Genomic DNA, 16,882 nt, shown 5'->3' with positions numbered 1-16,882 from the left:
AAACAACTGAAGTAATTTTCAGATCTGCATGAAGAAATCTGCATAAACTCCAGCCTCCCTCTACTTTGGGGCTGGGATACCCAGCTCCCCTCTTACCTGTCCCCATCACGAATGTTCCTGAACTGGGTGCCAATGAGACAAGCCATGAGAGGCCCAACTCGACCTCCTTTCACAAAGGGCTCTGCAAGGGCCCCAATCCAGATGTCAATGTTCTTTGGTGTCCCATAGAGCTGCAGGAACTTCCTTGCCAGGTTCTTATTCCTCAACACTTGACCAAGTGACTTCACTCCAGAGGGCTGTGAGAGCCCACAGAATTTTCTCCAGGAGTTGTAACCTGCAAGTAGTTGGATGTCAGAGCAGATAGAACAGTAATTTGCTATCCCCTCCTGGAAAGATTTTTCCCTCTCTTTCCCAAAGCTGGGACACCGGTAGGGTACCAAAATGTTTAAAACATTTTTCTGTATTTCTGTTAATGCTACTGCCTTCCTCCTCCTTCACAGCCAGTTCCCCCTTTCACAGCCTGGCCTTTCAATGCTGGTTTGGGAGAGCCATGTCTTTGCACATGGGATTTGTTCCACCACCTTCCAGCAATGTTCTGCTCCACTCAGCAGGGATGCAACTGATGTTGCCTTCACTGAAAGTGAACCTGGACAAGATGTTGATGGGCCCTCTCTCTGTACCACAGGAGAATGACCAACTGCTTCTCCACAGCTGGTCCCTGTCCAGCCAAGGGGACAAGCCACCCACTCCACACAGCCCAAGGTACTTCAGCCACCAGACTTTGCCAGCTGGACTAATTTTTCTGGACTGCAAACGGCCAAAAATCCACCAGGCCACAACTGGTGCATAATTCTGCATCTTGGTGGAGAAGATGAGACGAGACGATGCTGCAGCAAGCACCTCTGCTGTGAGCAGGATGTCATGGAATTGTGGAACCATTTGGATTGGAATTATCTCATTCCATCCCCTGCCATGGGCAGGGACACCTTCCTTTCCCAGGGTGCTCCAAACCCCCTCCGCCTGGCCTTGAGCACTTGCAGGAATGAGGCAGCCACAGCTTCTCTGGGCACCCTGTGCCAGGGCCTCCCCATCCTCACAGGGAAGAATTTTTTCCTGATATTCAATCCAAACCTACTGTCTTATGTCTAAAAACCAGGGAGCATTGGCAGCAAAAGACACAGCATATGGTGCCTGGATGATACCACTATCAAACAATTCCAGGACACTGAGAATTTGCTTAATCATAAAATTAATTAGGGAGGGCTTTTGACTTTGCTATGCCATCACCACATACGTGGATGTCTAATATAAAGGAGTACAGCATTCATAGGTAGGTTGAGACCTAAAGCTAAACCCAATTTCGCTAGAAATATATGTCAGTCCTACCATGTCCGGTCTGGAAACCCAGGATTTCTGGTTCTGATCAGGTTCTGCATGATGGTGTTCCTCAATAAACCATGGAAAAATCACAACCATCTGTTGTGGCCAAGGCAGAGCAATCCTGTGAGCTGATGATGCACCTGGATGTACTCCAAAGCCTCTGTCTGGGCTTACAAGCCATGGATCCAGCTCAGTTTTCATCCCAGTTTCAAACAGGAGCCCTGTTGCATCTCTCAGGATGTTGCTGACACAGCTGCTCCAGGCTCTTACCTCAGCCTAATGACACTGTTGGGCAAGGACCCATCCAGGAGCCAGCCATGAAGTGCCAACAACAATATATTTCTCAAGACCACCCTGCAATGCCATTACACTTGTTTTGCACCTTGCAGAGCCCTGAGAGTGGTTCTGACATGCTTGATTGGTTTTTTTTTCTATGGGACGCAGATTTAATATAAAAATTATGATATTTTCTTTACATATTGGAATCTGCTCTCCCAGTCATGCATGGCTGGGCTGGATCACTACAGATGGTTTCAGAGAAGTCACAGGGGACTTACAGCCCTAATTCCACTCCTGCAAACTTGTTGCTATACTATTTTACCAGTTTTTTTCACTTGGACCATGGAAATAAGTCAGTCACTGAACACCAAACTCTGGTCTGTGCAATGCCCCACGTTCTTCTGCCTCCACGTCTCTCATGCAGCTTCAGCCAGGTTTTGCCTTTGCCTTTGCTCAACCTCCACCCACTTATTTGAGGTTGTTCAGAAACAAGGAAAAGGTTTGGGAAAGAGCATTATAGAATCACTGTATGTCCTGCATTGGGAGAGATGCATAAGGATCACTGAATCCAACGCCTGAGTAATTTCAGCCAAACGTGGGCTGGAGAAGCTTCTCAATGTTTAATCACAAAAATGCCTGCTTTCCATTTGTTTTTCTTTGCAAGCTCTGCTCCCACAGCTGCCTTACCTGGAAGGCCATGATCTCGGCTGCGCTGCATGTTGAGTGCAGGCAAATCAAACCCAATCCTTTCAACCTGCTCAAAGAGCCGGTCCCGGAGCTCACCCACCACCATCTGCTGCTGCGTCATCAGCTTGGCCGGGTTGGCCATGAGGCTCCGCAGATAGGGATCGATCCCACCTGCAGAGGTGGCACAGGGGAATGGGATCAATTCCTGAAACAGGGACATGTGGGCAGTGCAGGGAGGTCAGTGTGTGGCTAAGAGGCCCCAGAGAGGTGAGCGCAGCTTATGTTTAATTATGAGCTGCTACTACATGAGAATCAATTTCCCTGCGCTTAAAGAATTGAGAAGAAAATACTTTGAATAACGTTCTTGGAGGCCACAGCAATGAAGCATTCAGACCATTTTGGAACATGATGGGCTGCCCTTGTCTACAGGGGACAGCTCTGTTGGGACAACTCTGCCTGGTAGTAAGGTCCACTTAATATATTGAACACAAAATGCTTTTAAATTTGTCTGAAGCAGGAGCTCATCTGGAGAGGGCAGGAAAGGATGAATGAAGTAAACTCACACCACAGAGCTGCAGAAAGGGATTTACCTTCTTGAATGATCCTCCAGACAGCAAAGAAGGAGGTTCGGAGTTGAATTTCAGGAGTTATGGGTCTGTAATATTCATCTAAGCGGCCAACAGTTGGAGGGATTGAGGCGTGAGCAAAGCGAAAAGCCAAGGTGAAGACATTGGATATCCGAGAATCCACAGACTCGTCGTAGCCCCGGTAGGGAGGAAGGAACCTGCGGTACCTGCATCCCAACAGGAGGGGCAGGTAGTCCCTGTAGGTTATGATCTTGGGGGAAACAAGAAAAGGGTGAACTGTTAATGTCTCAGCATCTGTTTCTGTGGAAGCAAAGTTGTTTTTCATGTTCTCTCTGCCACAACAATCTAGCAGGTGAGAGCAACATAATAGTAGGTTGGACTCAATTATCTCAGAAGTCTTTTCCATTCTAATTGGTTCTGTGATTCTGTGAAGATAAAAGCCTGCCAAATCCTCCCAAACACTGGCTCCTTGTCACCTTCCCATCAGGCAGGCAGAACTGCACCCCGTGTGCCTCAGATGGCAAAGATAACAGGAGTAGCACCACCCACAGGCAGCTTCCCAAGTCCTCCCACAGCCGAGATTTCCAGTCCTGCTCTCATGTCTCTCTCAGATATTGAGGAGGCAGCACAATATAATTAAAAAAAAAAATCAAATTCTGTGTCAGTATGAGAAAATGGATTAATTATCTGAATACTGAATGAAGATGAAACCATTGATGTAAACACAATGATGGAGATGATGTTTTTTAGGACAATCCTTTGAGTGTTTGCCTTGCTATGTTGTTTCAACAATACAATAATATTTAAATTGACAGCATAAAACCATAGATATTTTGATATTCCTACTTTTTAGTTTTTGTTTATCCAGTTCAGAAGACAGGCTTCAAAGGAGGTGCAGTGCCTTTGGAAACCCCATATCCCTTTCTCTCATATGATCCAGACTTTCCTGCCAGCTGTAAAACCTCATCTGGCTTTGAGGCCATTCCTGCTCCAAACTGGAAGCAGGAAAAGAGACTTTGGGAGGTCCCTCCCAAGCACAGAGGTATTTTTGTGACCCCAGGACCCTATTCAGGGTCAAGTCTGGGAGAGCCCAGTCCCAAGGAGACACCATGACTGGCTGCACTCACCAGCACATGGGGCTTTGTCACAGAATCCCAGAATGGTTTGGATTGGAAGGGACCTTTAAGATCATCTCATTCCAACCCCCTGCCATCGGCAGGGAATAATTGAGAGGAGGGGATTCACAAACCAAGGAATTTTAATCCAAATTTCCAGTACCATTTTTATCAGGTACAAAACAACAGTTACAAAATCTTTTCCTCTGACTTTTCTGTCTGTTCCTCAAACAAAAATGTGCCGTTAAAAACTTCATTAAGCACTTTGTAAATTTAACAGTAGAAGGACATCAAAGATTCAAGGGAACCCCTCTGTGCTTGTCATTTCAGGTATCTCTGTGATTTTGCTTTGGTCGAAAGGGGCTGGTGGAATGAATTTGGTCCTTTCACCCCAAAATCTTGCACCCTTTGGCCACTCCACACTAGCACAGCCTAACATATGAACCCTGTGAGACTGCAGGCAGAGCCAGGACAGGTGGGATGATGGCTGGTACCTGGATCATGGCTCCCAAGATCTTTCGTGCCTCCTGGTAGAGCCTCTCATCATTCCAGTGGGGATTGAGTCTCTTCAGCTTTCCAGCCAGGCGGTTGTGTTCCCTCAGGAAGAGCGTGTGCATGCAGGCCAGCTCCAGCATCTCACTAGCACGAGTGTCACCTGGGAGGGGCACACATGACATTGGAGTGGGAATCTCACATTGGGAAGCACACACACAGGAATTTTTAGATGCCTCAATATTTGTGTTGTGAAGAAAATGGGTAAGAAACACAAAGGAGGAGAGGGAAACCAAGGGTTGGACAGCACCAGGCACAAGCTGAATTTCTGCCGAGGCAACAAAAGCCAGGTGCTGTCTTGGCTGTGCTGAGAATTACAAAGAGGTGGGGAAAGTTTCAGTGAAGGGCTGGAAGCATTAACTGAAAAAGTTAAATACAAGTAGGTGTTCTCCAGGCTCCCATATCAGAGACATTTGGTCTCACAGCTCGAGAGAGAAATCAAATGGACAGAGGGAAGTCAAGATGGACAAGGAAGCTCTGAAAGTTAGAGGTCTCCTTCAAACCAACTGAAACTGTGGCCAAAGCAAGGTGACAGTCACGAACAGGCTCTCTGGGGAGTAAAAGGAAAAGCAAAATTAGTCAACTTTGGAAACTGCTTTTTGGAAATTACCAACAGCATCACAATGAAATATCAAATCCTTCTTCAAACATCTGGGGCAGGAAACACAAGAGCAAGCAGGTGATGAGCACTCAGAGAAAAGTAAATACGTTGTATTTAGTCCCCTTGTCCCACAGTAAATAGAGGGATTTGCTCCTGCACTTGGCACAGAGCCCTTTTCATCCACTCTCAAAGGCTGCCTGTGAAGGACTGTGGAAGGAGGAACAAAAGCAGCACTGTGAGGTTTCCATGAGCAGAATGCATCCAGCCAGGGCTTCCAACAGAGCTCTGGGAGGAAATGCTGAGCCCTGGGACGCAACAGCACATGTAAAACTCCCCAGTTCTCAGGGACCGGAAAAGTCACAAATAAGACACTGAATTTTCAAAGGCACTTCCGAAGCAGCCTGAACTGATGGCTATAAAAGAATTGATGTCTCTGTTCCAGCCATGGAACAGGAACTGCTCCTTGCTGAGAGTCTGAGGGGGCCAGAAGCCCCTCCTGGGAAGCATCTGATACTCTTTCCTGCTCTGCTTCTCACTGGGCACCTGCCTTTGGCCACAGGTCCTGCGTGGTCCTCACCAAGGAGAGACCTGCACAGAACTGGGGGAGCAGGTGAACATATGAAACAACATGTGGGACAGGTAGAATGCCGTGGAGCCTGGAGGGACCATGAAACACCATGAGCCTTAAAGGAGGGAGCTGATGGATTCCAAGGACCATGGGGATGTTCAGAGGAACTTTGGCCAGATATGAAAGGGGCCAAGGGAATAGAAAGCAGCTCCACAGCTGATGAGATATGTCGTGCCCTGAAGCTTCTTCCAGCAGTGCCACAAGCAGCCTGGTGTGGCCAGAGCCAGCAGGAGCCAGCTGGGGAAGTACTGCTCTCCAAAAAAAATACGCCAGGGAGTGAGACACTAATTCATGAGGTGTATCAGAAGCATCCCTCTCAGAGGTCCCACAGGCTTGTGGAAACACCCTGGTCCTCAGTAGCAGCACCAGGAGAAGGGAATAGTGCTAAGGATCCCTAAGGTCAGTTCTGTCTCTGTGAGCTGGGGACAGGATATGGCAAAGGGCAGCACTGGGGGAGAGGGTGGTAGCTGTGCAGGGTTTTGGCTGGAGGGTAGGCTTGGCTTTGGGAGCCTGTCTGGCTCTGGCAGCCCATGCCCAGGACCAAATGAGTTATTTTGGGTTGAAGAAGGGCTTAAGGGTATACCAAAAGCATGACAAAGCATAAATGTAGCAGGAGGGTGTCCTGATGGACTGGCCTGGCTGGAGTGCTCCCAGTGCTCCCTCAGCCTTCACAGTGGTGGGAACACACTTTAAAAGGCCACCTTGGTCTGGTATTGGCCTCATTCTCATTCCATCTGGGATCCGAGCTCCTTTCACAGTGCAGCAGGGACATCCAAAGGTTTCCTCCTGTGACCCAGCACAGTAGTGACACACCTGTTCCCATCCTGCTGGGCTAGGGACAACTGTGGAAGAACAAGTATGGTCCAGCCATTGCCTCCAGGCCAGGCTGCCATTGCTGTGCCTGCTTGGCTCCATCATGGCACTGGTTCCTAGGTCACTCTGGGCCTTACATTGTGGACACACACATTTAGAGAGCTGGGGAATTACAGCTTGGAAATTCTTTTCAGGCCTGGATTTCTCCTGACTCTCAGCTCCATTCCCAGGCTGACAAGCTGACTGCAGCTTCAGTTAGGGAGGAGTCTCCCAGGGTGATAACATGGTGACAAACAGAGTGGAATTCATCATAAAGATTAACACCTGGTGTCTTTCCCGTGGGAAAGCATCCTGAGGTGCTGTCCCAAGGATGTTTTTCCCAATTGTCCAATGAACTACTGTCCCGTCCTAGCTGCATGTAACACACTTTAAATACGGGCTGTCCGTACAATAAATTGGCCTTTTTTCCCCAAAGAGCTCCGTGTGTGTTGCTGTCCTTTCTCTCTCTTTGCAGTGCAGTAACCACACTACATCAGAGCTGCTGAGCATGGATGGGACCCCTTCACTCCAGGTTTATCTGCACAAAGACTTGCAGATGGCAAAGGCTTTCCTCCTACCTAGCACAGTCTGTCTCAGTCTCTCATGATTTGCTTCATTCCATTTTCTACTTAACTAAGAAAAACAAACAACTGAAGGAGTGCGCTGGAACTGCTGGAACTGTCTGCTCCAGACTCCAGGTTTGGGGTGCAAGCACCCAACTCACCTGCAAAAAAGCAGGGGATTCGAGCTGCCCCGCTGGCCTTGAGGCAGGGCTCCTTCCTCATGGGACCGAAGGGCATGTACGCCCTGCCCCTGTCGGTAAAGTTGCGGTTCACAGCCAGGAGCCCGCTCCGGCTGCTGCGGTCCCGCAGGCGCTCGGCCACGGCCGCCTCGCTGCCGTACACCCCGCTGCCGTCCAGGAACGAGGTGAGCGCGTTGATCTGCTCCCGCACCGGGCCCCGCGTGCAGGCGGCGGCCGAGCGGAAGAAAGGGAGGCAATCCCTCCTGTTGGTGATTCGGGGGTCGTTGGGTGGGATCTGCAGACAGAGAAAAGGAAAATTCACCGGTGGCTCAGGAGATGGAGCTAGGCTGCAGCCCTCTCACAGGGCATAAATCTTGAGATGAAGGGTCAGGTTGACAGCTGAGATGCTGCTGTAGAAGCCCAAGTCCCAAACAGCCTGGAGACACCTAGATTTCCCTAAAGTCCTATGGATTCCTGAAGTTTTTCCCATGAAAATAAATATAAATTGGATTGTATCTTTAAGGCTCAGTTTTCTTATCTCCATATCTACACCATAGACAGCTGTCATCCAGAACCTGTGAACCTTTCAGCATTCTCAAATGCATGTCAGGGAAATACTCACTGATGTTCCATCCCATCATAGTTTTCCTTGAGAGGAACTAGGAGGACATTTGGGAGCCAGAGCTGCAGCAGGACTGCAAAGGCAGGAGAGCGGGGCTGCAGGAGGGACAGGGATATGATTTGGAGAAAAGGAGGCTCAGGGGGGCCCTTGTGGCTCTGCACAACTCCCTGACAGGAGGGGACAGCCGGGGGGGTCGGGCTCTGCTCCAGGGAACAGGGACAGGAGAAGAGGGAACTGCCTCAGGCTGGGCCAGATCCAATCTAAATCTGAGGTTTAGATTAGATATGGGAGGAATTTCCCCATGGAAAGGGTGGTCAGGCACTGGAAGGGGTTTCCCAGGGAGGTTTGGAGTGCCCATCCCTGGAGTAGTCCAAGTAAGGCCTGGACGTGGCACTCAGTGATCTGGGCTGGAGACAAGGTGGGAATTGGGCACAGGTTGGACTGGATGGGCTTGGAGGTCTTTTCCAACCCCAATGATTCTGTCATCCACTGGGGCAGGGACCATGATGTGATTCCTGCTAATGCTGCAGGCACTGAGATCTCAGCACTCCCTTGTCCTGTGCAAAGAGAGCTTAATTCCCATAGATTTTCTGAGGTTGACACTTCTCAGTGCCTGTCTGTGACATTTCCTGTTTTCCAGGCATCACCTGTGCTACCTTTGCACTACAGCTCCAAGGAAAAGCCACATTGCTGAGGGAGATGGGCAAAGGCCTGGAAACCTGGCAAAGGCTGTGCCTGTGCCTGAGCCCAGCACTGGAACAAAGCAGTGCCACGACACAGAGTGCTCTGGCCTCCTTGGCCTGTTTTGGGAGGATGTTCCTCCATGGCCAAGGACTGGGAGAGCCACCAGCATTTCCTGGTCAGAAGGCAGATACCCTCACCCTTCCTCCCCTGGAAGAAGGAGGCTCCTGTACCTGGATGGGGAAGCAGGGAGGCTTCTTGGCACAGCTGGTGTCACAGTCTGTCTCTCCACCAAAGGGGACTCTGGCTGGGGTTTCTGGGCTAAAATCCAGGTCGTGGTCAATAAACTGGCCCCACTGCATGAACATGAGGGATCTCTGCTGGTCCATGCGCAGCTGCTCCGGGGGGAAGCGGACAATCTCATTGGACACTTGTCGGACCTGCAGGGATGGAGGCAGAACACTTTGCTGGGAAATGATGTGTGTGAATGGCTGCACCCAGTTGCGGGGTCACCTGCAAAAATTCCCAGGGCACTTCTTGTGCTTTGCAGACAAAAAACCCCAAATCTGTCTGTGCAGGAAGGTGTCACCACCACCAAGTGCCCTTCACTGTGCACTCTGCTGCTCTGGCTCTAGCAGGGTTCTAAGCCTCCTGGCCAAGACTGCCCCTTGATGGACTTGGGAAAACAGCTAAGCAAGCCTGGGAAAGGGAGACCAAGCAAGTTTTTAAAAACCTTTTTTTGAATAGAAGTGCAGAAAAAATAGCCCCAGGGAATTTGTGAAAGTTATCTCGAAGTCCTCCTCCTTTCTCATCTCTTCTCCAGCCATCACAGTTCCCTCACCTTCATGTATTACTACAGAAAAAGGACACTGTGCTGTGGAGGAGGGTTAGGAAGTACAACAAATCCATGAACACAACCCCAGATCCTCATCAGAGCTGTTGTTGCACCAAGCTCAAGTGACCAGAAGCCCCGCTCACATCCAGGTGCCACAAGAGCCACAAACCCTGCACTTCATCCACCCAGGGACCCCCATATACTATTTCTAGTCATACATATTTTGTTCTGGGGATTTCCTGGCTCACTTTATCCTCTGGCATAATTACTTTTCAGGAAACAATAACTGCCACAAACCAAATCAAAAAAAGGTAAGTAAAATAATTTGGTTTAAATGCACTCCGTTTAAAAGAATATATTATGTAATTCTATATTCCTCCTGTGATTCTGCAGCAATCAGATTAATTTTCCTTTGCTTTTCCTGAAGACGTGGGACTTAGAAACCATTCCTAATAGAACCTCCTGGATATTCGCAGGCCATCACCCTGCAGCTGGTGAATTTAAGCTTCTCCAACCTGATCCACAATTCCAGCTGGTGGATGACCCCTCTGATGCCTGTGGCCTGTCCTAGAACTGACAATCCCTAGGCCTGACACTTTATTCTGAGACTGTTACAAACTTTACCAGTGGAAGCGGGAATCCAGAGAAACGCTTTCCTTCCGTCCACCCACGGGGCACAGACACACCGTCCTCATATTCTGCTGGGAGCCACCTGGCCAGGGCTCTGTTGGAGGCTCCTAGGGATGGGTTCCTCCTGTCAGAGGCAATGGAAAAACAGCGAACAGTTGGAGCCAAGAGCTTGTGGATACGGAGAGACATGGACCTTGGAATGGGAGCACGCCGTGGTTGGGGAACTGCTGCAGCTCTATAGGTTTGGTGCTGTCAGTAAACCTCAGGACTAATAACAATAGCAACAATAATCATAGAATTGTTTAGGTTGGAAAAGAGCTTTAATAATGTGCCCCAAGCCTCAGCTTCTCCCAGATAAGAACTCAGGTTGAACTTGCCCTTGATGTCATCCAGCCTGAAGAAAACCCTCAACCTCAGACTGGCTGGAAAGCAAAGTTGGAAGCTGAACACCCGGAAAAAGGGGAAGAGCCTTGGAATGGAATTACCTATAGTCTCAAACAGAAACTGGGGGACTTGGACTGTGAGGTTACTGTGCTGGGTGATTTTTTGAAGGTCATTACTGAAGATATCACAGCCCATGGCAGGGGTTGGACTAGATAACCTTTAAGCCTTTTCAAAATCGTTTCCAACACAAACCATTCTGTGGCTCTATGATTGTAGTTTGATTAGACCATTAAAACTTTAATTAGAGTACTAACTTTCTTTGGAGTGCATATCCAGTGTGTTCTGTGGTGGCCTCTCACCCACAGGGGGTGTAGCACTGCCCTGGGCAGTGGAGAGGCAGAGCATTGCTGAGTCCACCTTCCCCAGGGCCTCAGGTCCGGATTGGGTGTAATGGACCTGTCCTTATCCCAGAGCCCACATCCCCCCCCAGAGTGGAAGGAGGCAGGAAAGTCTCTCCTTAGGTCTTATACAACCCCCTGTAGGCTAAAGCATCCTGGGGCAGGAAGAGCTGGCTGAACTCCTTCCTCTGCCTCAGCTGCTCCCAGGAGCTTCCCAGCTCTGTTTTTACAGGGAATATTTCTGAATTGTCCCTATAAAACACCCCATGCTCAGCAGCTTCCTAGGTCTCCCATATTCCCTGTTTCAGCCATGGGAGGTGCTGGAGGTGCTCTTCCAGCCCATATGCCCAGATTTCCTCCCACACACAATGTAGGGCAAGGGGATGGCTAGATCATGCCCAGTATGGATTTAGGCCAGGAAACCCTTGGAGACCCTGCCAAGGGTCAGGGCCAGACAAAGAGTCTGTCCCAAACATGGAGCTCTTTCTGTTTTGGCAAAGAGCAGGTTCACGCACAACACCAGGAACTTTCCAAACAGCTCCACGCATTACTGAAACCCTAAAACGAGGTGTCTATGTGGATCATCCTTGGGGAAGGGGGTCTACTTATGGAGGATGCATCCATCCATAGAATAATTTAGATTAACCTCCAGTCTGGATCACTGAATACCACATCCAGTCCTTCCTTGGACACCTCCAGTAATGGGGACTTCATCAGGCCCCTGGGCAGTTCCAATGCCTGACCACCCTTTCCAGGAAGAAATTCCTCTTGGTATCCAACCTGAGCCTCTCCTGGTGCAACTTGAGGCCATTTCCTCTCTTCCTGTCCCATGCATCCACCCATTCTCCTGCTGACACAGCCCCTCACCTGTTGTTGCACTCGCCAGTGATGGTTCTGTAGCCAGAAGATATACAATTTATTTTCTTATCCTGCTGATCACATCCAGTGGCCTTGAAAATTACCCCCACCTGAGCTGGAGTCAGCAAGTCTGGCAGGAAACAAGGGAGAAAAAACATGCAGGAACACACTGGCCCTTCTGGGTTTGCTCAGGAAAAGGTTTTCCTATACCCTTGCATGTACCTAGCAGCATCTGAACAACCACTGTGTGCTGTCATTTAAATCTTCCTGCTTGAAGACCTGCCGAAGGTGCTCTTTAAGCAGCAGATGCGTTTGCTGATTTGGAAAGCATCAAACCCAGCAAAGCTGTGGTCAGATCTTCTTTGTAATCACGTATTAGGCTCATGTAGCAGCAGAATGCTTTTCTAGTATTGGCACTTCCTCTCCTCTCCCTTTTTATCTCTGCTATAAAATGCAGTCACAGCCATCCTAGGGGTTGTTACAAGTTTTGCCCCCTGGAAGCAGATCCCAGTGTGTGTTGCTCCTGCTCAGAGCTGCCTGGAAAATAACCATCCCGTGGCTGGGCTCACCAGGGCATTGTGCTTTGCTGTGCTCATTACCCTTTGCAGGGGAGCTAAGTGGCAGAGTTCAACAAGAAAAGTCTTACAGAATCACAGAATCATGGAACGATTTGGGTTGGAGAGACCTTAAAGAACATTTTGCTCCAATCCCCTGCCAGGGCAGGAACACCTTCCCAAGTTGCTCCAACCTGGCCTTGGACACTTCCAGGCATGGGGCAGCCACAGCTTCTCTGGGCACCCTGTGCCAAGGCCTCAGCATGCTCCCAGCCAGCAATTTCTTCCTAAAATAAAATCCAAGTCTCTCCTCTATTAGTTTAAAACCATACCCTGTTTTCCTGTCACTATCTACCCATGTAAAAAATCTCTCCCTCTTTTTTATAAGCCCTTTTAGGGACTGGAAGGGGCTCTAATGTCTCCCCAGAGCTTTCATTTCTCCATGCTGATCCCCAGCTCTCCCTGTCTGTCTCCATAGGGAAGATGCTTCTTCTTGGCTCTTGCTGCTCACTCCACGTCCTGTCCCTCGGAGGTTTCCTGGTCACTGCTGCCACCAACAGTCTGGGTCACAGCATGGTTTAAAAAACCACTGGCAGTGGGTGAGAAGTGCCAGCCAGGTGGCCCTTGCAAAGCTCTGTAGTGGTGCTGGAGCATCAGTCCTGGATGGAGAGGCTGGAGCTGTGCACAGCCAGTTCTGTCATCACCTTCCACCTCATCCTGTCCTGGAGCAAAGCCAGAGCACCCCATGATGTGTCTTATCCTGCCAGTGCTTTACAGTAATGTTGGGAAAGTGTTTGAGGCCAGGCTAGATGAGGCTTGGAGCATCCTGGGACAGTGGAAGATGTCCCTGCCCATGTCAGGGATGGCACTGGATGGGCTTTGAGGTCCCTTCCATTCCATGATCTCCATGAGTTCATATTTATATGGCAGGAATCCTCCCTGTGTATCCCTGAGCTGTTCCTCTCACTGGCCCTGATTTGCCTCCTTCTCTCAGCAGCCTGGCCTGGCCTGACTCCATCTCACAGAGGATGTTGCTCCTCCAGACACACACTGAAATATCTTCTCACATCTCCCCATTCTGTTTGGACAGTGACTTCAGTGCTGTCTGAGGTCTGGCTGAAGAACTCCCTTCCTTCCTTGGGGCCAAGCTGCTGGGAGTCACCTCTGGGTCTGCTCATTCCCTACTCAAGGAGCAGAATATCTACCAAAGCCTTCCAAGCTTTGACCCATCAGACCATGAACCTCAATATAGCAGAAGGAACCAGGAAAGCGCACAAAACACTTTCACTGACTGAAAACCCCCCAAATAGTATTTAAAATGGAAAAAGAGCACAGAAGAATAACTCAGCTTTGCTTCACTACAGCCACATGGGAGGGATTTGTCACAGCCCATCACAATCCCCTTTTCTTCCCTCCTCCAAAGCCCCAGTGACCAAGCCCTGTGTCTTCTTCCACTGCCTTCCTCCCAGCAAAGGGGGTCCTACCTGTGACATTGAAGTCCCCCCTCACAGCCCCTCGCAGCCTCTCTTTGAGCAGGCTCAGGGTGGTCTGCAGATAATCTGCTGCCCGGACGGCCGATCGTGTCCCCTCCACTGGTTGCTTGAAATATCTCAGCAGCTCTGCTGGGGTCAAGGCATTGTTCTGCAGGTTCTTCTTTATGCTGCAAGGGACAAGAAACCAAAATCTGAAACGAGGCAGGGATGCTGCAGTTGCACACCTGAACATCAGGCACAACACATCCCAAGTCTGAACTGCCGGAGAAAGTCACTGGGAGAGGCCGGAGCCTCCTCTCAGCTGGAGAGTCCCCAGGCCAGGGAGGTGATTCAGAGTGTGGCTGCTGGCAGAGGACAGGTATAGGCTGGTAGGAAGCTGGACACTCCCAACCATGGCTGGGAGTCCCACAGAATGTCCTCACTGCAGCATCCAGCTCTTTGCTGCATCCATGGGAGGGAACCACTGGAAATAAGCAGGAGCCTGTGCTGGTCTCAGCTCTGGGCTCCTGCTCAGAGCAGCATGAGGGGTGCAACAGAGCCCAGCAACTGCAACAGGTGCAGCTGTGAATGTGGGAGGCCACGGCACAGCTTGCCCAGAGAAGCTGTGGCTGACCCAGCCCTTGGAAGAGTCCAAGGCCAGGCTGGATGGGCTTAGAGCACCCTGAGATACTGGAAGGTGTCCCTGCCATGGCAGGGGCTGGAACGAGATGAGCTTTAAGCTCCCTTCCAGCCCAAACCACTCTGTGATTCTGCGATTCTCTGAAAACCAAGCTGGGAGGAACAGCACAGGAGAGGTCACTGCTCTTGGTGACCCAACAGACTGGTGTAAAACCAGGGTGAACAGACAAAAGCTGGATGCCAGCCCGCTGTGCTCCCGGAGCTCCCCAGCCCGCAGCCCCTGTGCTGCGGGGAGGAGAGGCGGGGGAAGCTGTGGTGCAGGAGAGGACAGGAGACAGGAGCAAGGGACAGGGACAGGGAGAGGGAACGGGGACAGGGACGGGGAACGGGGACAGGGACGGGGAACGGGAACGGGGAACGGGAAAGGGGAAAGGGGAACGGGACAGCGAACGGGGAACGGGGACAGGGACGGCAACGGGGAACGGGGAACGGGGAACGGGGAACGGGGAACGGGGAACGGGGAACGGGGAACGGGGAACGGGGACGGGGACAGGGAACAGGAACGGGGAAAGGGACAGGGAACGGGGATAGGGAACGGGGAACAGGGACAGGGAACCGGAACAGGGGACAGGAAACGGGAATGGGGACAGGGAACGGGAGCAGGGGACGCCGACGAGAACAGGGACAGGGAGACGGGTAAGGGAGACGGGGAAAGGGGACGGGAACGGGGAACGGGGACAGGGAACGGGGACACGGACAGGGACAGGGACGGGAACGGGGAACGGGGAACGGGGGACAGGGACAGGGAACAGGGAACAGGAACGGGGAACAGGAACGGAGAAAGGAACAGGGAACGGGGAACGGGAACGGGGATAGGGAACGGGAACAGGGACAGGGAACCGGAACAGGGGACAGGGAACGGGAACGGGAACGGGGACAGGGAACGGGGAACGGGGAACGGGGAACGGGGAACGGGGAACGGGGACAGGGACAGGGACCCGCCGCGCCCAGCCCGGCTCTCACCGGTCCCGTGTGCGCTTGTAGGCAGCATCCACGAGCTGCCGGGCCTCGGCCACGCTGCTCAGCAGGGACGTGTCCGACAGCTCCAGCGGCACATCTGGGCAGGGAAAGGGAGAGCAGAGGTCAGGGTCTGCAGGGAGCATCCCTGCGCCTCCGGCACCCGGGGATTGGACACAGCAGCGCTGGAGGCAAGTGCTGCTCACTCTCCAGAGATCTGCATATAAAGATATTCCTCAGGGGAGTCTGAGAGTCTCTCCTGGCCATTAAGAGAATTCCTCCGTCAGTGGAGGCTTCAAAGAGCCGCAAACAGTGAGAGGTGCGGGCGCCGTCCGTCCTGCCCTTTCACAGCGGAGCATTTGAACAGCGTGCCCAGAGCATCTGTGGCTGTCCCATCCCTGGCAGTGCCCAAGGCCAGTCTGGACAGGACTTGGAGCAACCTGGGATAGTGGAAAGTGTCTCTGCCCATGGCAGGGAGTGGAACGGGATGAACTCCAAGCTGCCTTCCAACCCAAACCATTCTGGGATTCTCTTATTCCATAAGCAGCTCAATTTCCCCACGGCTTTCCCCAGTCCCTCCTGCACCTTCCTGCCGTTTTCACTGCTCCCCTTCCTGCCCCGGGGGGAGCTCCCAAAATTCATTTTATCTCCATCATTTGCTGGCTGTGGGTCACAGAAAGGGCGGGGACAGCCCCAAGGGCTTCTCTGAGTGACAGCACTTCCCTACAGTTTCTGGGAAAGAGGAAAACTTCAGAAAATAGCACAAAGGGATAAATAGCTCCCAAATCTCCCCAGTTTCTTTAAAATATCTTCGCAGATCAATCCAGAGCTCAGCTCTTGGACAATCCTGATGAGAAAAATTATTGCCCGGAGCACAATTTGAGATAAATGAAAAGCCAGGCATGTACTTTTCATAAGGATTTAACATTGTAAATTAACAGATGGAGGTCTCTATATGTTTTGGAGGAGTGATTCAGGGCTGGAAGAGGGGGAGTGACTGCCCCTTCCCCACACTCCACCTCTCTCAGGTGCTGGCACAGGGAGGGAGACCCTGGTTCCATGGGCACGGACCAGTGCTGGGAACTGATCTACTTTTACCTGATTTTAATGAATCAGGCAGGATGTGAACTGGTAAAAACCTAAAAGAGCCAAGTGGTGCCACAAGAGGTACAAACTGTGCTCCTCCTGACACATTTTCAGGGCTGTGCTGCTGAATGACAGACTCCTCCAAACACAGCTTTATCTTTCCCACTCAGAAAATCTCCTGATTTGCAAAGCCTGAGGGAGGGACAATACCGTAGGAAGAGGATACAGATGCCTGTAACAGGCTGAGGATCATCAGCGACTCCAGGAAGCTTTCTGCCTTCAT

General features: G+C 51.0%; 1 protein-coding gene across 2 annotated transcripts in view; it reads right to left on the bottom strand.

The window, feature by feature from the left end:
* Positions 1-16,882, bottom strand: part of LOC106856240 (eosinophil peroxidase-like) — a 25,013-nt gene extending 8,131 nt beyond the window's left edge. For both annotated transcript variants that reach the window (XM_088177001.1, XM_014881459.2), the window contains exons 1-11: positions 16,810-16,882; positions 15,520-15,613; positions 13,870-14,045; positions 11,841-11,961; positions 10,186-10,315; positions 8,960-9,166; positions 7,406-7,718; positions 4,543-4,703; positions 2,937-3,183; positions 2,347-2,517; positions 97-334 (exon numbers count right to left, since the gene is read on the bottom strand). In XM_088177001.1, coding sequence (XP_088033127.1) covers positions 97-334; positions 2,347-2,517; positions 2,937-3,183; positions 4,543-4,703; positions 7,406-7,718; positions 8,960-9,166; positions 10,186-10,315; positions 11,841-11,961; positions 13,870-14,045; positions 15,520-15,613; positions 16,810-16,882 — 1,931 coding nt within the window. The remainder of the gene's footprint in view (positions 1-96; positions 335-2,346; positions 2,518-2,936; positions 3,184-4,542; positions 4,704-7,405; positions 7,719-8,959; positions 9,167-10,185; positions 10,316-11,840; positions 11,962-13,869; positions 14,046-15,519; positions 15,614-16,809) is intronic.

The sequence above is a fragment of the Sturnus vulgaris genome, chromosome 21 (genome assembly GCF_052056855.1).
Source record: "Sturnus vulgaris isolate bStuVul1 chromosome 21, bStuVul1.hap1, whole genome shotgun sequence".
NCBI classification, from domain to species: domain Eukaryota; kingdom Metazoa; phylum Chordata; class Aves; order Passeriformes; family Sturnidae; genus Sturnus; species Sturnus vulgaris.
The sequence above is the reverse complement of the archived record's forward strand: the minus strand, read 5'-3'. Positions and strand labels throughout refer to the sequence as shown.